General features: G+C 39.3%; 2 protein-coding genes across 3 annotated transcripts; both read left to right on the top strand.

The window, feature by feature from the left end:
- The first annotated feature begins 380 nt into the window (after positions 1 to 380).
- Positions 381 to 13,622, top strand: si:dkeyp-68b7.12 (rho GTPase-activating protein 30). 2 transcript variants are annotated; one of them, XM_062429519.1, is made up of 14 exons: positions 381 to 404; positions 960 to 1,362; positions 3,213 to 3,315; positions 3,434 to 3,578; positions 3,870 to 3,952; positions 5,112 to 5,219; positions 5,322 to 5,440; positions 5,675 to 5,849; positions 6,198 to 6,295; positions 6,553 to 6,621; positions 7,026 to 7,922; positions 9,183 to 9,370; positions 9,578 to 10,155; positions 11,589 to 13,622. In XM_062429519.1, the coding sequence occupies exons 2-14, from the start codon at positions 1,275 to 1,277 to the stop codon at positions 13,000 to 13,002; spliced, it is 4,065 nt and encodes a 1,354-aa protein (XP_062285503.1). In that variant the 5' UTR covers positions 381 to 404; positions 960 to 1,274; the 3' UTR covers positions 13,003 to 13,622. The 2 variants fall into 2 exon arrangements, with proteins under 2 accessions (XP_062285503.1, XP_062285504.1); XM_062429520.1 differs by lacking the exons at positions 381 to 404; positions 960 to 1,362; positions 3,213 to 3,315 and having other exon boundaries at positions 3,450 to 3,578; positions 5,717 to 5,849.
- A 1,347-nt stretch (positions 13,623 to 14,969) lies between these two features.
- On the top strand, positions 14,970 to 19,392 carry LOC133991008 (oocyte zinc finger protein XlCOF8.4-like). Its single transcript, XM_062429456.1, has 2 exons — positions 14,970 to 15,291; positions 17,202 to 19,392. Exons 1-2 carry the CDS (start codon positions 15,018 to 15,020, stop codon positions 18,191 to 18,193), a joined length of 1,266 nt encoding a protein of 421 aa, XP_062285440.1. The 5' UTR covers positions 14,970 to 15,017; the 3' UTR covers positions 18,194 to 19,392.
- The last annotated feature ends 884 nt before the right edge of the window (positions 19,393 to 20,276 follow it).

Genomic DNA, 20,276 nt, shown 5'->3' on the forward strand with positions numbered 1-20,276 from the left:
CAGTACTCACTGAAGTTGTGTTTGTAGGAATTCATACAGTTTCACAGCACAGGTCTACTGTGACACGCTGACAGGAAATGAGCCAAACATTCAGACGTTCTGTCAGCAACCGAAATTTGTCCTTCACGAACAAACAGTATCCACTTCGTGCTGTCAAAGTGAATAACACACATGGATATGGGCCTACACAGAGACAAACACAGCACATTAGGGAAATAGATGCACTGCACAGATACACTGAACTGATTTCCCTATCCAATCAGCAAAGAACAAAAAAGCTGTGAGCCACATACAGAGAGAAAGCACAAGAGAAGGAGAGACACTCAGGAAGTTGACAGGGGAAGTTTAGTGGTTTCTTGCGTCATCATTTTATGCTGCTACTTGTGTGCCGATGCAGAGTGAAGGTAGGTACACTCGTATTCGCTTTTTAACTTGTTTTTTCTTCACCGTGTTTCTACATTAGAAATCGTTGCTAATAGTGGACAGATAGGGAGGGATGTTGGACAAAGGAGAGCAGCGGCAGGTGTCAGTAAGATGGAGGGGATGGGGAGTGAGTTTGATTGTCTGTGTGACTCTATAGGTTCAGGCTGTAAGAGTGCTTGACTTCCGCTACAAAAAGAGGACAAGCAATGGCTATGACATGCGGCAGGGAGTACAGACTGGGCCTGTAATGAACCTGGTCTTCACGCTGGAGCTCAGATTAGAGGTTTCAGAGGGTCCCCAAAGTCAGAGAAACATTATGATGTGCTTTGAGTGACATGTTCATACTTACTTCACTGAATAGGAGAAGTTCAGGGGCAAGGGTGTGGCCTTTCATTCGAAAATGCATTGCGTGCATCAGGGGGAAGTGGAGAGCTACATAATGCACACAGAGGATTCAATGCAATTTATTGTTTGCTATTGGGGCATATTATTGACTGCAGTGTGATGCTGGTGTTCTCAAACAACACTTTTGTCAGTTCTCCTTTTGCAGCGTGAGAGACAAACCAAAGTATGTCCTAACACTCCAGCTTCAACACATGAGCTCCAAAAGCACCGCAGAGCACAGAGGAAACAACCTGCACCCGACAACATGCACTGAAGAAAAGGAAATAACAGCAGCACGGTCAAAATCTCTGACATGTGCAGCGGCTCCACAAAGCCAGTTTCACAGTAACCGAGTTAAGGTGTCACGCATCCAGCTGCCACACAGACAGTCCAACAGTCAGTGAGCCTGACGGTCACAAAGAGCTCGAGCCGGTCTGAATGTGAGGTGACACAGCAAGTGGGAAGAGATGAGGAGAGTTCGGAGAAAAGTTGGGAACAAAGATAAGGTGTTTGGATGTGATCTGCTGGAGCACCTGACAGCCACCTCTCAAGAGAGTAAGTGAACAGCCTTCACTCCTAAACATGTTTTAATCTATTGTTTTTTACCTTATTTAACAGACTTATACTGATGGGCATGACAACACATATAAAAACACCATGCAGTACAGATAAATAGCATTATATGTTCTTCACCTCAGTAGAAACCTCAAAAGAAACACCATTATCTAATCATGGACATGAGAGTAACCTAATAATACAGGCCTACATATGTGTATAGATATAAATAGACATCACAAAATGTGTTCTTGTGAATATTTTATAACTACATCCTCTGAAAGGTCAAGCTACAGTTGGTAAAAGATCATTTATTCTTATTTATAATTGCTGAGTTACTTGCTATTACCATATTATTTGATACACAAGATCAATTATGTAAGGTTGAAACCACACAGCATCAATGACACAGAGTCTGCTCAAAACTTCAAAAGATTATACTGTGTATATCTGTGTAGTATTTGTAGTTTGTCTTGCAGCATTTATGTTATAACAGTCCATCCTGTCATTTCACTTTTCCATTTTCCATTACATCAAAAAAAAACCTTTCACAAAAATCTTTTATGTTATAAAATTCTTACCTATGTTTAGTTTTATAAACACTCGTCGAGCACTTTTTTAGGAACTTATGAAATGCTAAAGTAATACACATGAAGAGGAATTATCACCTCTCTGAAACTGTCAACAAAAACTGAAACTGTTTAAGCTTCGTAAAAGCAGAATTATGACAGCTTTTGTATTTAATGCATTCGATTGCACAGGTGTCCCTAACATAGTGGTCACTGAGTCATGAGTGTGTGTATTCAAACACATATGTGCATGTTTTGTCTCACATCATTTTGACACAGTTCTTAAACTCTTGCACATTTTGATCTAGTAATACATGTTATTATACAAACTTGACATGAAATATTATATAGATATAGAGATATTTTGCAATTATCAGGAGGCATACCCATAACTTCTCTTTCAGTTGCTTGGCAACAAAAAGACAAAAAATAACACTGCTACCTTCTTAAACCACAAACTGTCTTCCTCAGTCGTCCATGAAGAAAGAGACAGCAGAGTGCAGAATCATTTTTGATCATTATTCTTATTCTTATATCCTTTATTTAACCAGGTGATCTGACCAAGAGAGCAGCATAAACACATTTATATATTGTTACAACAATATAAAAACAACATATACTTCAACTTCAACTTTATTCATATAGCACTTTAAACACACCATAGTTGATCTAAAGTGCTTCACACAGAGGAAGAACACACAAAAAATCAAAAACACAATAAAAGAAATCAGCATGATGATTTAAAAAATTACAACAACAACAATTATTAAAATAGATGATCATAGAGTACATAATGACAGTTAGTCACAGTTAAAAGCTTGGGAGTAAAAGTAAGTTTTTAGGTGTTTCTTGAAAGTCTTGATGACTGGGGGAGAATCAAATGGGCTGGAGGAAGAGATTTCCACAGTTTTGGGGGCAGCGATAGAGAAAGCTCATCACATCCGCCACACACTACAGAAGAGTGAACACAATATCCAGTTAATATGCAATACAATATTTGGGACACAATCCAATTATGATGCTTGAACAGGGACGATTTCCAGAAACTATTTCAGGAAAAATAGTCACACTGATAGAGAAATCACACTGACCAAGAATATCATTTTCATCCTCTCATCTTTTTGTATATGACACATTTATCATACCCAAATCATGCAATACACTAACATAATCTGCATTAAAACATTCACACAAAATACATAAGAACTCCCCCTATATTTTCATATGCAAGCTCATGTTATTGTTCCTTTGATAATTGAAGTCATTTGCTGTTCCTCACAGTTCCTCTGGTCTTACAATGCTGCAGTGAGTTCGTTGAGCATCATGGGATCGTGGATGGGATCTACAGGTTGTCCGGAGTATCGTCCAACATACAGAAACTGAGGCAAGCTGTCACATATATACATACATTTATACACATCAGCTTTGTGTGTGTGTGTGTGTGTGTTTGTGTGTGTTGGATTAGCATGCTCTAAAGTGATTTTCCCTTTCTCTACAAACAGGGGTGAGTTCGAGAGCGACAATAATCCGGATATGAACAAAGATTTGTACCTGCAGGACATCCACTGTGTCAGCTCTCTGTGTAAAGCGTATTTCAGAGAGCTGCCAAACCCTCTGCTCACATATCAGCTCTACGACAAGTTTGCTGTAAGTAGCTCCGATACACTTCACACAGTAACCCCCCCCCCCCCCACACACACACACACTCCTGTATGTCCATAGAGTGTAATAGACTGATCCTGATTGTATAAACAAAACCTCCAGAGCAAAGAAAGTATGATGCATATAAATTAGAATAATGCCCCAGTGACATTTTTTTCATCTTAAGTGTGTTTTTTGCAATGAATGTGCCAACAATTAAACTGAAATCCACTCATTAAAAAGATAAAATGGGGTGAAAAAGTGATAAATTGTCTTAACATGTCTGTGCTCCTGCAGGAGGCCGTGGCCATCCAGCTGGAGGAGGAAAGGCTGGTGAAGATCAGAGATGTGCTGAAAGAACTGCCAGCACTCCATTACAGGTGCAGTCCTCCTCCTCCTCCTCTTCCTCCTCCTCTGAATGAATAAATGAATGAATATATCTATGAATGAAACCATTTAATGTCACCCAATGCCTTATCCTAAAATACATCTGTTCCATTATTTTAATTCAAGATCGGTTGTTGAGCTTTCACTCGCTATTGAGGAAACAAATTAGCATCCATATTCAACCTGCCCACTCCAGACTAAAAATAAACCAATTTACTCCGCCTACATATCAGGAGTTATGTGTCATCCAGCACTTCACAACAGATACTATGATTAAGAGATTTAGAGATAAGGAGGCTTAGAGGCCAGCTGGGACAATCTGTAAAGGTGCAGTACAGGAAGTTTCATGCAACATCAAGCAATTCATAACATAGTAAGATATTTTTAACATTAAGTATATATTCTAACTCTACATATTCTTGTAACAGAGCTTCATCAAAGCTGGATAAATATTCAAATCCAGTATTACTTTTTCTGTCTGCATCATTTAATCTAATTAAAAACTTGAATGCCATGTGCATCACTTTATTGTATGTCTTGTAATTCAGCATTAAGTTAGCATTTACCTTTACATACTGTTCATATACTGACTCATAATTAGTCTCTACATTAATTCACATTCATAAATTCCTCCATCAGTCATTAATAAACGTTTGATTAATCTTATGGGAAAAAAAGACATTCACAATCACTATTTTATGGTCCAAGAGAACATTTTATAGAATATGATGAATACAGCAACATGTTTGAATGCTGCACAAAAATAAAAATATGATGCATTTCTATTGTATATTCGGTGTCACGTTAGGACAAGTCCACCTAAAAGAAATGTGTATACAGTAGGATGTTTTTACAGCTGTAAAATGTAAAAAAAAAAGTTCAAAGTTGACTATTTGGGGAAATCATTACAATTTTTTATGCTTATTTTACAGTAATCCCAGACATACAACACACATTTAAGTTGAGACTCCATTTGATTTTATTAACTTTGGCTTAAGGAACAAAGTATGACATGAAAGTGATCATTCTTAATGATTCAGTAAACATTAAGGCTTTTTACTCATGTGATTCTTGTTTTCTCTTCTTGTTTTTACTCAGTGGTTTAGGCACTACATGAATTCTCTAAAACTCATATTTCCTTATTTCCTTCAGGACTCTGGAGTTTTTGATGTGTCATCTTGTCAAAATGGCCTCGTTCTCCGCCGAGACCAACATGCACGCCAGGAACCTGGCTATCGTCTGGGCTCCTAATCTGCTCAGGTTTGTGGATATTATAAAATCAGTTGATGCTTTCATTCTTCTCCTCTTTCTTTATTCTGTTTTTCAATATCAATCATTTTATCAATCAATCTGTACGTTAAGGTCAAAGGACATTGAGGCAACAGGGTTTAACGGCACGGCTGCCTTCATGGAGGTCAGGGTCCAGTCCATCGTGGTGGAGTTCATCCTCACACACGTCCCTCAGCTGTTTCCTCAACAAGGTAAACATGCACACACACGCGCACACACACACACACACACACACACACACACACACACACTCACACACACACACACACACACTCACACAAACACACACACACTGACACGCACACACACACACACACACACACACACACAAACACACACACACACACATAGTCTTACCTCTGTAACTTTTGGGGTATTTACATAGACTTAAATTCATTTTACACATGCACATCTGCTTTATTTAGGTGTATCATCTGAAAGAAGAAATTCTCTCCCTTCCCCGTCAGCGATGACCAATCAGGAGGAGGTGCCTTTAAAGTGCGTTCCCACTCACATTACCGCCAACTTTGGAAACATCAGCCCAGGAGACGGTCCGCTCCCTATACGACCGTACCACGCTATAATAGAAGGCACTGACAAGTGAGTAGACCTTTGATTTACCCCCCTGAATCCATCCAGGGGTGAAAAGTCAGTCATTACTGGCTGGTACCATTTCCAAAACTCTGAGTGGACACAGTTGTAAAATACAGGAGGGTTTGATGAAAGTGGCATCCCAAATGTGTGTTTTAAATGTTTGCCATGCACACACTTAGATAACTTCTTAATATCTCATTCATTTATAATATTTGTGTTAAAAGATTCCTTAAATGTGCACCATAATGACATCACATTGTGTAATTGTATTTTCTGAGTCTCCAAGGTAAAATCTAGTTGCTCAATTGAATTTTTCTTATTAATTGTGAATGTGAATGTCTGTGTTTGCTTCAGGAGGAAAGGATCTCTCAAAGGAAAGAAGTGGATGTCCATCTTTAACATCGGAGGACGATTCCCCGACCCGAGGCGAAGGCACAAACAATCATCTAAAGGTGCATCTTTCTGACAATAACACATTAAAACCTCAACTAAACCTCGTATTCAAGTTTATATGTGTAACCAATTTCCTATTATTCTGGCAGAGGAGAACACAGAATAGTATTTCTATGTTGGCATGTGGCCTCTGGTAATTTCAGCCTTATAGGCTAATGAATGGGCAATCAGTTGGATTTAATACAAGAAAAAACTAAAGAACTAAAACTAGAAACAAAATGGTTCCTGGTTTAAAATCACTTGTTTTTCTTTGTAGAGAAAGAAAGACCTGTTTTAAGACCAGCGAGAAGCATGGATTCCCTCAGCTCCCCGTCCTTCCCAGAAGGTACTTCTCTTCTTTCTTCTTCTTTCATTTTGATTTTGTGACCACAAACATTTCTGAAAGTACTATAAATGTCCATACTAAAGAGTTTCAACCTTTCACGTGTTTTAGGTTCTGAGATATTTGCCTGAAACTTCTGTTACACCAGCATACAACAGAGATTGATACAGTGTTGATTGTGTTGCTCAAATTGTTGATAAATGAAAAATTGATTTGTCTGTCCAAAGACGATATACCTTTTATCCTGAATCATTTGCAGAACATACTGTCAACTAATTCACTGGGACAATTATTTTTTTGGTTGTACTTCATCCTAAAAATCTAAACGTTGTTTGCAGATACATTGTCTGATTCACAGTCATACTTTTAACGAGATCAAATTGTCTTATGTGTCTCTTATATTGCAGGAGCCAGACGTCCTGGCCAGCGCCCTCCTTCCACCAACATGTCTCCCCTCGTCACCACGGCCGCACAGTCTGGCTCAGATATTGCGGTATCTACTAACGCTGGTGCGACGGGTGGCAGCGAATATGCTGTGACGTACCGCAGGGGCACAGGACTAGTAAGCGGGGGTGCGGGGACCCAGGGCACCTATACTGCACTTGACCCTGACAGTTTATCGCTCATAAACTGCGACACTGTCAGTTCCAGATCTCCGGGACTCACTTCTAAAACAGGCAAAAGAGCAGCTATGCACATCACAGGGCCTACCATTGTTACAGTGCCCCTCCATATCACCTCTAACCTGGCGTTAGGTGTTCTGCAAGGAGGTGGAGGCGGAGGCGCCAGGGTCGTCCTCCGTGGTAGGGATAAGGACGGAGGACACAGAGGGGATGGTAAAGAGGGAAGAGAGAAGGTGGAGAGGCAGGAAAGCGGAAGAACAGAAAGGAAGGTCGTAGAGGTTAGGAAAGTTGTCGAAGAGGACAAAAATCACAAGGGGGAAGAAAAAGACAGGGAGGGAGTCGTGGATGGAGTAGGGGATACTGTGGCAAATGTTGCCGGCGAGGAAAAGGGTGGAGAGAAAAAGGAGGAGGCGGAGGAAGAGGAAGAGGTGGAGGAGGCGGAGGAGGAGAAGGAGGAGGAGGAGGAGAAGGAGGAGGAAGAGGAGGAGGAGGAGGAGGAGGAGGAGGAAGAAGAGAAGGAAGAAGAGGTGAGAGAACAATGGAAACCGAAGCCGGTGCCAGTTGGACAAAGTACTTCCAGAGAGCAACAAGTCAAAAGCCGAATGTCCAGTGTGGAGGGAGATAATGATGAAGATGCTGCGGATGAGGACATCAATGGTGATGATAACAGTGAATACATGGGTAATTGTACCATAATCTTTATTTATCTCCTTTAATACTAGTGCTGCAACTATAGATTATTTTTAAATCTCATCTGAGTCATTGGTCAATCAAGTAAAGTATTCACTTTGAGAACATAGCAAGACATTCATGGTCCCCAGAGGGTCACTTCTCTTCTTCTTGTAGTTTTGAGTAAAATTCCCCCCAAAAGTATTGGCTCAATTTCCATGAATTTTATGGCTTACGCTCATCTTCCCCTTCAGAATCAACTGTAATCACTTTGGTGATCCCCTGACTTTTCATTTAGCTCCAGGGGCACTGTCAGAGATTTTGGGCCCCATGAAAAGATATCATACCAATAGGCCATGCCAAACATGCGCAATTGTTGTAACCACACCTCTACGTGTGGAGTCATTTTTTGCAGCCCTGATTGTATTTTATGAAGCTGTTCTGAGACCAAGCTCATGTAAAGCTCCTCACTCGCAATTCACTGCTAGCAAGAGGGTGGCGTTTTGGCAATACACATGCTTTGGATGTTGCCAGAAACAAGAAAAATAAAGCATTAGTTTAATGAGTACATTGTAAATAAAATGTTCTATCAATGTTTATTAATGATGATATGTTAATTTAAAAAAATAACTATTGTTCTAATATTTTTTTAGGGCCCCTGTCAGTCACGGACCCTTACAATCGTCCTAACTTTTCACCCCCTCATGGCGCCCCTGTTTAGCTCTATTACCAAGTCAAAAAGTGCCTTTGTCCAGTACTTTGCATACTCTCCGAAACTAACAATCAGTTATCTACTGTGTGCAGTGATTGGCTGAGAGTGTGATGGTCAGGAAGTGGGCAAGTTTGTTCTCACTCAGACTTTCAGTTTTCAAACAAGTATTTCTGTTCCTTTTTGTGCATGTAACTAAATGCAACACCATAAATGCCCTGTCCGAAAATGTACGCCATTATCCTCCATTATTGCATCGCAGCTCTGTAGGCTTTGACTATATAAAAACTCTTTAGCGGTGGTTGGACGACATAATTTAATACTAAATAAATTAGTACAAAAACTAGATTTTCTATTAAAAGCAAATACAGCTAAATGTGAAGGCACATTGTAATATTGCACTTACTAGTGTGATAGTGACCATTACACATCTAAAACATCTAAAGTTCCTTTTTAACAAGTTCGTCTTTGCAGCTAATTCTGTTGCAAGTATTTTTGCACTACATGGACATTACTAACATTAGCTAACCTTCTCATCTAAACCTGTATTGTATCATTCACAGTGATGAAAGGGGTGAGGTCGTCTGATATTCAGTCACAGGAGACGCACGTTGAGGATGAGAGTCCGTATGAAGGTTGTGATGTCCTCAACTCTACAGAGATGGAGGGGGAGAACCAGGAGCTGTACGGCTACGTTCAAGATAACTTTGAATTTCTGGACCACTTGGACTGCCTCAACGTCTCCTCTCAGGTATGTGTGGTTTTATATGTAGATGATGGTGTGCTTTTTAGTGTTTGAGGAAAGGAACAAAATATACTTTAAATTACTATCATTTGAAATATCAGGAAGCTAGGATGAAGCATTAATGAGAACACACTGTTTTTATTAATACTATCCAAGAATTTCAACCTTTTCTCTTCACTGTTGTCCACTCTCTGTCTCTTTTTACCTCTGAAGGTGAACGAGTTCTCCGTCGAACCTCCGTCTTACTACGATGATGACTATGAAGACATGGAGCAAGCTCAGGCTTCCAATCATCCTCTGCCAGACCCCAAAGAAACACACCAGCTTAAGCCACACAGGCCAATCAGCCTCGATTTGGACAACAGACACACTAAATCCCTCAGTTTGCCTTACATGGTCTCACCTATCATTGAACCACAGGATGGGTGGACAGGAGAGGAATACTCTGATGAAAGTGTTTGCAGTAGTGATGAGGATGAGAGCATGTATATGAAAAGCCTTCCTGCCGATTTCTTTCTAAACAATCATAGCGAGTTGGACACAGACAGTCTCGGTTTCAATCGACTTTCAGATGATTCAAAAAGAAAAGCTGAGCCGTTGCAGACTGAATCTTCTGCCTGTAAAGAGCCAACCGCTGGAAATCAGAAGCAAGGAGAAGAGAAAGATGAAGAAGAGGAAGAAGCTGAAGGAGATAAAGATGGACAGGAGAGAGAGGACGCAACGAAGAAGGAAGAGGAAGAGGAAGATACATTTAACCAGGGAGGACACCAACCAGAGGAGAATATGCAAAGGTGAAACTTATTCTTATATCAAATCTTTTTTCTTACATAACACATGTCATAACATATATAAAATATTTCTATCAGACCTTGGCTTTACTGATGGAAGTATTCATCATTAAAGCTGCACTACTCAGTGTTTTTAAATGAACAATGACACAAATGACAACGTGTAATGTCATAAGTTCAGTGACCATAGTGACTAACAAATTATCATTTGACCACACGGCTCAATTATCATCTGACCACACCGAGCAGCTACCGCAACTTGAGGTTGAAGCCAATGTGGACGTGCCTTAAAGTGCAATATGTACCACTAGATGCTGCAACTGGCTCCCATTCAAAAAGCATCAACTTCCCTCTAGAAATACTGTTCATATATTTAATTTTTTTCATTGAGTCATTATGGTCTCAATTACTAAAATGTAATGATAAGATTTGAGGAATTATAGTAGGTCTGATGTCTGCCATGTAGGCTTTCCACTGCTGGTGGATTTGCACTGAGTCGGACTAATGTTACATACTCACAAAGATAGTGACTGGCTAGTGAAGAAAGTCTAGCAGCTAAAGAGCCAGATGATTCACACAGAAGACCAAAATATTGCTAGGATAACTATAAGAAGCGTGAATATTCGACATACATTCATGTGGACACAACACAACTCTAAATGAATGCTGATGTTTTAACGTTTCACCACATCTGCTTGATACGTAAATGTAAACATAATCCCCAAATGAACCTTATAAAGTGATAATATCCCAGTGTTGTGTTGCTTGTTGCATTTCCCCCAATTGGCTAAAAAAATATGAATGCAGGTATAAAGACGGACTATTTAACTTTTGAAAGAAGAAATAACACATCATCCTCTTACAAATAAAAAAAAATCAATTCATAAGCTTTAAATTCATAATAAGCAGCTTATGATGTTGATTACTCTCAGCAAACATTAGCTAATATATTATGACTAGTCGTTTGCTTACATTATGATTCCTCTCTACTTGTGCTGCTGTTCAGTTGTGGCCAAAGTGGTTACTGCACTGTGTGAAATTTGAAAATGTCCATCTTCGGTGCTTGTCAGTTGTAGTACCAAAAGAGACACCGTTTGTCCTTTACCCCCATACATTTGGACTGAAGGCAACACAACGACTGCACCAGTTTACACCCGGATTAAACTGTGCCATCAGAGGATTTTGAAACATGCTAAATTACATAAAATGTAGATTCACAGTAGCTTTAATAAAGCTAAGCAGTGCATAACATTTAAAAAAGTAGATCTTGTTTTATGTAGCTCAACATAGAAGAATTTTGGATTTTTGCCCAAATCAACACACTTAAAACAGAACCTTCTTTGAACCCAATCATCTGAAAAGCACAGTAACTTTTTCTTCATGTTGTTTTTTAACAGTTAATGTCTAAACTGTTTCTACCTGTCATCCACCTGCAGCGGAGCGACAGAGGTATACCTCAGCACTGTGACGGATGCTCACTGCGACGAAGTAGAACCTCTCCCTTCAGAGTTTCCACCGCCGTTGGATGACGACGCTGACGAATTTAGCACTATGGCTGACATGAAGGTTGAAGAAGAAGGGAAGGAAGTGGTTGATAATCTTTACAGTGATTATCCACCTGGTGACGCAGATTCTTGTGCTGATGATTCAGCCGAGTCCAGAGACTTTTCCGAAATGGCAACAGATCAGTTTGATTCCTGTGTCACGGGGGAAAAGGAAGGGGGAGAGGAAGAGGAGGTAGAGGAGATGGAGTTAGATAAGGAGATAGAGGACATATGTCAAGAAAGAGAAAGAAAGGAAAGCAGATCTGAGACAGCTTTGGATGTGGAAATAAAAGAAAGCGGAGAGATAGCTGACAAAAAACCTGAAGAAAAGATGGAGGAGGATCAAGGCAAAGAGCAGGACAAAACACTTTGTAGAACAATCTCCAATATGTGGGATGAACTTCAGGAGGTTGTGTGTGAAGTGATTGAGGATGAAGAAAGTACGCAGGGTGAGAGGAAGGGTGTCGAAGAAGGCGTCGACAGGGAGGTTAATGTGGTAGAGGATGTAGATGAGACAGCAATGGTTTCAGGAGAGAAAGTGGTTGAGGTTGAGGAAGAAATGATGAACAAAACAGAAGATAAAATAGACGTTGTGGAGGAACCGAGGGAGATGACTCAAGAGAAGCACGCAGGGCGCAAGGACGCAGAGACGCAGCAAGAGTTTGAGGAAAAAGAGACTGACTTACCTAAGAAAAGTGAATTAGTAGTAGTACTTAATGAAGGAGCAAAGGATCACGAACGAGAAGAAGTGGAACAAAAAGAGAACAAGGACAAAGCTAATGAGCGCTCTGCATTACCGCCGAGCGTTCACGAAAAGGATAAACGACTAAAAGAGGTCAAGTCTGATATGAAAGAGTCAAATGAGGGCAGGAAGTGGGAGGAGAGCCCAGGAGGAGTTGGAAGGAAGCTGGTCATCACCAAACAATCTCCAATGAAAGTTTACCAAGTTAAAGCGGTGCCGGTCGTGCCGCCGAAGCCGCAACACTGCAAAATGACCGCCCTGACCATCCGGCAGCAGCATGAACGAGAGAGGAGGGAGGCCGCCAAAGCCTCGACAGAAGGAGGAGAACAGAAGGAGAAAGACGGAGACGTGGAGACGGACGAGGGAAGGGGGAAAAAGGACCTGCTGGGGATCCCAGACAAGGAGAGGAGGAGGGACGGGGACGAAGGCGCCACGAGGGACCCGGCGGCCAGAAACAGTCCCCTGAGCATTTGTTTCGACGAGGCCGTTGCCAAAGCAACCATGAGGCGAGAAAAGGAGAAAGAGTGCGAGAAGGAGAAGCAGAGGGGTAGTGAAGTGCAGTGAAGGGTTTTGTTTGAACTGTACAAACTATTTTTTTTTTTTTACAGGCAGCAGAAACCGGCTGCAAGTGACCTAACTGAGGTTTTTCTTTTTATCAACTGCATTTACAACAACAGTATTACCCGTCTAATGTTACTTAAGATGTTTAAGTGTTTCTCTGCTACGCACAAACTTATTGTGCAATCAGGAAAGTTTAAATAATTGCTGGATTTTAGCTGTCAAATACAAAATATAGCCTCCCTCAGAAACTGTAGAGTTGGGATTAAAGGTAAAGTGCTGCTCCAACATGTTAAGGAGGAATTATTTGACAAACTTCTGCCTTTTAAAAGCGTTCTACTCTTCTTCTTTTTTTACTCTTATCATCCTTATATGTCATGCTCACTCTGAAGTGAAGATGAAAAGTTGAGCCTTAGCCTATATCCAGTTCACTCCTCTGAACATTGATGGGCATAATTCCTGAATTATTATCCCATGCAAGTATATGTATATATACAGTACATGTATATATAAAAGTGTCAAAGTTTATTATATAATAATTGAATAGCTGTAAGAGCTGTGAGGATAAATGGAAATTTAGGATAAATATAATGCCTGCTAAAGTGCTGTGTTTTCAGAATTATGTGAATAAAACTGCATTTCTAATGAAAGTGTCTGTATCATTATTATTATTATTGTTATTATTATTATTACTATTATAGTTTACATTATCTGATAAAATCTCTTGCTTGGTATTTTTCTTGGGAGCTCATTAGAATAAAGTTCTTTCTAAGGCAGAAAAATGAGCCCCTATAAAACATGCACCCTAATTATGAGGAGACATCCCAGTTAGATGTGGAGGAAGACGAGGGATTTGAGGAATTTATAGGTGGAGAAGCCACACGTGCAGATCTAGTGGATCCTGATCACACCACAGAGGTATCTATCTATCTATCTATCTATCTATCTATCTATCTATCTATCTATCTATCTATCTATCTATCTATCTATCTATCTATCTATCTATCTATCTATCTATCTATCTATCTATCTATCTATCTATCTATCTATCTATCTATCTGTTTTTATATCACAATTCTGACCGCAGTTCCTTCAGCGACAGACTCCTTCACCCAAAGTGTGTGAAGGAGCAATTTCTCAGGTCATTCCTCCCTACAGCTGTGAGACTGTACAAGCAACACTGCTCCCAGTTAAACCACACACACACACACACACACACACACACACACACACACACACACACACACACACACACACACACACACACACACACACACACACACACACACACACACACACACACACATCCAACCTGGGCAATTTCACAAACAGCACTTTCTAATGTACACAAGTGTGCAATATTAGTATTTCAGTGCAACTGTGAAATATGTATATATATATTTTTTCCCCTTTTTAAAAATACCAATATTACTCTTAATGTTAACATAATGTTACTATTATTTTACTATATATTATTTTTAATATTGCTTTTGTACCTACTTATTATTTATTGTTCTTTATTCTTTTTATTGACGCTCAATGCTGCAATAATGTAAATTTCCCCATCGTAGGAAAAATAAAAGAGTTAAAAAACAACAAGAAACAAGCTTCAAAGACATCTCAGTCTTTTGAGAAACATTGTGGATTTCATTGCCAGATGATTTAAGTTGATGTGCTGTATTGTTTATTTATCTTTCTTTATAATGTATATTATGCTTATGCATCTTTGTGATTAATTTACTTTCGATTTTCTCCAGTACTTCCTGTAATGTTGATTGATATATATATATATTGTACAGTGCATTACTGTTGTTAATAAAATGTTATATTAAAAAAATAAAAATAAAAAAAAGAGGAAGAGGAAGAAGAGGAGGAAGAAGGAGGAGGAGGAGGAAGCTGTCGTCACTTCCTGTCTCTTGCATGTCAACTCAAATAATAAACCTCCTCTCTGTGCTGCAGCTGTACCAGCCAAACAAAGACAGAAATCCCGCTCCACTTATTTTTAATTCCCGCCGTGCAGGATGTCTTTCTCTTCCTCTTTTGGCGTTCAGGTTGCAGCCATCATGGACGTTTTGGCGAAGGCTGCTGTGGCCGAAATAACCAAGCTGGTGGAGGACGGGGTCGTGTCTCTGCGACTGGAGATGTGTAGGAAGGACAGCGAGCTTCAGGACCTCAAAAGAAGTTTAAAATCGATGGAGGTTGAAATGTGCAAAGCTCAGGAAGCTGCAGCTGCAAGCCGAGCTGCAGAGGACAGACAGCCTGAGCAAATTACTGGGAGTCAAGTTCAGAGTAAAGGTAAGCAGCATGCATCTGTCACAACACACTGCATTAAAAACAACAACAACACTGAAAGTAAGATTTGGGATGCTTGCACTAAGTTTCCCACTTGAGATCCCTCACGAATTTATGTTCTCCTTTTAAATTCTGCTAAAAATGAATATCAATTCAATGCCCATTTCAATCAATCAAACTATATTTGTGTAGCACTTTTAATACATATTCAGACCAAACAAACAAACAAACAATAAAAGGGAAATCATTAAACATAGAAACCCATTTAAAACAGGAACTCGTTAAAAGTAGGAACTGAGGAAACTCAGGATATGCCAACATAACTCTCAAGAATCTGCAATGAGGAAACACCAGAGGTAGGATTCAAATTAAAAATTAAAAAAAAAAAAAAAAAATACAGAAATATATAAATAAATACAAATGAATAAAAAATACAGAAATAAAATAAGAAGTTAATAAAATATGAATTAAATATTAAAAATATACAAAAGGAAATAATTAAAAAGTCACTTTAGAATAAAGTGAGTGAAACTTGAGATGTTAGAAAATAAAAGAGTAAAAGTAAAGAAGTAAAACAGACATAAAAGGTCAGTTATGAAAAAGAGAAATCATTAAAAGCAGGAACTTATTAAAAATAGGAACTCAGGACACTCAGGAAACGCTATCATAACGCTCAAGAATCTGCAATAAAGAAACACCAGAGGTAGGATTAAAATAAAAATAAATAGATTTAAAAAAAAAAACCATAAGCAAATAAATACAAATGAATAAAATAAAATAAATAGCTAATAAAATATTAATAAAATATTAAAATATATCAAAGGAAAGAATAAAATAAAGTCACTTTATAGAATAAAGTGAGTAAAACTGGAGATGTTAGGAGTAAAAGAGTAAAAGTAAAGAAGTAAGACAGACATAAAAGGTGGGTTATGAAGAAGAAAATGATAAAATAGAATAAACAGAATAGTCCAAGTTGATAGCCAAATTTAAAAGTATAGGTCTTAAGTTTGCTTTTTAAAAATCCAGATAACGTAATTATTCTTTATTCAATTCAGGCGGGTCTAATTGAGATTAAGATTTATTTTCTGAGAGCATGAAACATTCATATAACATGAACACAATCACCAGACAGGAACAACTACATAATAAACAAGAGTTTAGTGAATCATTTACAAGAATCATAAAAAACATCAGATAATAAAGCTTTAATGTGTCCGAAGTGAATGTAAGACTAAAGTTTGAGGGCAGTTGCATTTTATTCAATTTAAAAGGTTCATAGTCGAGCCAGACAGACATTAGCCCATCACAAATGTATTGGTCGGCATATGTGTTGTCCGATATGCACTGATAGTTTTAAGGCAGAATTGTATTTATATTAGATCCTTTTTTTTCCAATTCAAGTTTAATATATATGCACATATGTTATTTTTTTGTTGTGTTTTATTATTTAAAGGAATTTATAATGAATAAATACTTAGTTAAATGTACGGTTTCAGTGCACTGTGTTTAGAGTTAGACTGTAAAATATCACAGCCTCCATTCATATCATAAGTGTTTGACAACCACATTGCAAAACATTTGTGTTTTATGTGCATATTCTGTACACATCACATTATCAGCAGATATATTGATATATCAAATTGTCAGAATATTGTAATTTTTTCATTTCCTAATATCGGTATCGGCCCCAGAAATCCAGTATCACTCAGGCTCTAGTTCATAGTACCTTAAAAACAAGTTCTGCCAAATTTAGTGGAATATTAAAGGTTAAGTACTAGATCATGTACTGTTTGCTTCTCTCGTTGTATTTCATTTGGACACCTATTGTTTAAGGCAGACATAAAAAACATTGTAAATCTGTATATGAATAGTGAACTTTATGTGTATCTAAATTTTTTCCCCTTTAATTACAGATGAAATAGAAGGTGAGGAAAGGCCTGCACTGTATCTGGAGCCAAACACTGCTGATTCGCTCTGTGAGCCTCAACATGGATCAGAAGAGAGTGGCGATGACATGAAGCTTGTGGTCAAATGTGAGCCAGCGGATGAAATCGCCACCCAGGAAGCGACCGAAGACATCGCAACAGCAGCCAATAACGTCTGCTTTGAGGCCGCAGAGCCAGAAGAGTCTCTGTGGCCTCCTCCTGCTTGTAGCATGTTTGAACAAAGCTCGGCCGAAGTGGCGGTGCAGGCAATGCAGCAACAAATACAGATTTTCTCCTCTCACCCTGAGCAACTTTCATATGATTCAACCGCAGTGGAAGAAATGGCCGATGATTCCTTAAGCGTGCCGATTAAGGTGGAAGTTGAGATGCGACCTATGTGCATGGAAAGTACTCCTTCAGAGCCGGTTCACATGGAGCAGTTCAGACATGTTTCACAGCCTGCGGTCAGTCAGCACCAACGATTGCAGTGTGCTTCACCACAGGCGGGGCCGTCGCGACCCCCGTCTCGTGCGCAGAGGTCCACGGGGGGAATGTTCGGATCCAACGCAGAAGATCACATCCTCAGTAGAAACAACTTAAGATCAAAAAGGCTGGTGAATGTGTTCAGAGCAAATCCCAAACTGTTCATGTGCGTGATCTGCAACAAAGGATTCCCCCGTCTGACCCTGCTAGAGGAACACAACGCCACCCACGAATCCATGAAGCCTTTCCGCTGCCTCGAATGCGGGAAGTGTTTCACCCAGAAGACCCGGCTGAAGACGCACCAACGCGTGCACACGGGAGAAAGGCCGTTCAGCTGCAAAATCTGCGGCAAGAGGTTCTCCAGGCAGGACAACTGCCTGAGACACGAGCGTTTCCACAGCGGGGTGAAGCCGTTCAGCTGTGGGCAGTGTCCCAAAAGCTTCACGGTGTTCGGTAACCTCAAAATACACCTCGAGACTCACCGGCACAGACGATAGCACTCAGTTATCGGGGCTTTTGCTCTATAAGCATCCAAGAATTTGCACAAATCTTTATTTAATCTTGCCAGGGAGCGGCTGTTTAAACAGAGATGCTGGCAGTGTTTAAACCATAGATGAGGAGAAATGGGATTGCCATCTTTTAATAATTCCTCTAACCAGTGTATTCTTATACTGGAAATGCAGACTGCAATCATTTTACTCATCACTAGGACTGGGCTTTGGCTCAATTTTTCTGTGTGGATTTTTTTCTACATTATAGGAACATTTTTGAAATATCACAGGTGATCAAATGAGAATGACGGTTTAAGTTTGATTTCACATTAATGTGGCAGATATCAATCACACATTTTAACATAATTATTTCTGAGTGGCAGCTGGAAAGCTTGCTGTGAGCCTGTTGAGGGAGGATGTTTTAGGTATCTACCCAACTCTACTCTAACACACCTGTTTCTAATTATTAACTCGTTATGAAGCCCTTGGCAAGATAAAGCTGCTTGATAATGAGTTAATTATTAGAATGAGGTGTGTTAGAGTGGGGAAGATACCTAAAACATGCAGGGCAGTAGTTGGAGACCACTGGTGTTAGAGGCTTTGCTGGTCGCTCACTGTGAAAGCTCTATATCCTTCTTGGGACCACAGGAGCTGACAAAAGGAGAGCCATAAAGTCCTCCATAGAGGCTTTGGAGAAGGCCTGTAGGTTGCTCTGGATCATTAGGGAGAATCGTGTGCAAGTGCTGCTGGGACACAAGTCTGGGGTCTGATCAACCTGGGCTGGGTCGCCTGAGTGACGGTGTCTGATCTTGCAAGACCTGAAACACTCGATGATCTCAGGAACATCACTGATGATGTTTCCCAGCACATCCTAGGATGTGTCTTTGAACCACTGAGTGGAAAACATGAATGAAATCCTTTTTATGGTTTAATTTATGTAGTCGTATATTGTTGTGATACATCATTTTTCCTGAATTTAAATGGTTACTGATAAAATAACCACATTGGAATATCTGTTTTTTAGCCAATCCAGCAAATTAAATAGAAATGACAAATAAAGGTATGTCATGAGAAAATGCTGAAGCTGCTGTATCATGCAATACTAGCTTATAGCAGATTTATCACATCAGCATTTATGTTGTTTGAAAAGTAATCACAGATATGTTTGTGGTGGAGCACTAACAGGTTCAATTTTCAGCTGTAAAATATTCCATTTATACATATTGTTGTTGCAAATGCACCAAATTTAACATATCCTTAAAATGCAGGTTAAAATAATAAATCTCAATGATAGCCTCGTGGGTTTAGATGCATGTCACATAACCGCAATGGCTGTGCTTTGATTTCGGCAGCGGACCAAAACTCTTAAAATGTCTCAATGACTCAAAAATCAAGCGTTGTCTGGTCTCTAATAAAAAATCCAATATCGCTATAAAGCAGTCCTGCTCGCTGATTTGCACTATTGCTCAGAATGGCCTTATACACCCAGAGATGTTTAAGAGATAACTACCACACATCAAAACCTCTGATGGCTGACAAATGTATATGTACTTACAGTATATATATATATATATATATATATTATATACCATGACACCTAAGCATTTATTATTTATGAGATTCATGAGGGTCATCTCGGCTCCTACAGGGTGCCAAAGGCTTCTACACTGACAGGGACACTTTAATTGTTTTGTTATTATAATCTTGCAGCACTCAGAGGGATTTTCTGTGCCTTTAAAATTTTTTGGCATCTTTTCCCTTTTTTTGTCTTCATGTTGTTTGGTTTTTTTGCCGGGAAATCAAATCTAAAGTCACTTTTCCCGCCATGATTACACACGAGCAATCGGGGTAAAGAGGGGTGTATACCTATGCACTAGTTGATTTGTTATATTTGTACTTCGTTTAAATAATCTACTGAGATTTGTTTTAACTTTTACATTTGTATTTCCATTGTTGGCTGTATGATTAGAGGAGCTTGAGTGTCTCAGTTTCTAGAGATGTGCTTGTTTGAAACTTTTACTAATTTTGTTGAGCCATAAAGCCAACTCTTTCCATTTTGTTGTTTTCCTCTAATAACTTTCACTAAGAG

This window comes from Scomber scombrus, chromosome 11, assembly GCF_963691925.1.
Source record: "Scomber scombrus chromosome 11, fScoSco1.1, whole genome shotgun sequence".
Classification (NCBI taxonomy): domain Eukaryota; kingdom Metazoa; phylum Chordata; class Actinopteri; order Scombriformes; family Scombridae; genus Scomber; species Scomber scombrus.

Coding starts and splice junctions, on each gene's coding strand:
- LOC133991008 (XM_062429456.1), top strand. CDS start 15,018: ATGTCTTTCTCTTCCTCTTTTGGCGTTCAGGTTGCAGCCATCATGGAC. Junction 15,292..17,201: donor GAGTCAAGTTCAGAGTAAAG/GTAAGCAGCATG, acceptor CTTTAATTACAG/ATGAAATAGAAGGTGAGGAA.
- si:dkeyp-68b7.12 (XM_062429519.1), top strand. CDS start 1,275: ATGAGGAGAGTTCGGAGAAAAGTTGGGAACAAAGATAAGGTGTTTGGA. Junction 5,220..5,321: donor TGGGCTCCTAATCTGCTCAG/GTTTGTGGATAT, acceptor CTGTACGTTAAG/GTCAAAGGACATTGAGGCAA. Junction 9,371..9,577: donor GCCTCAACGTCTCCTCTCAG/GTATGTGTGGTT, acceptor TTACCTCTGAAG/GTGAACGAGTTCTCCGTCGA.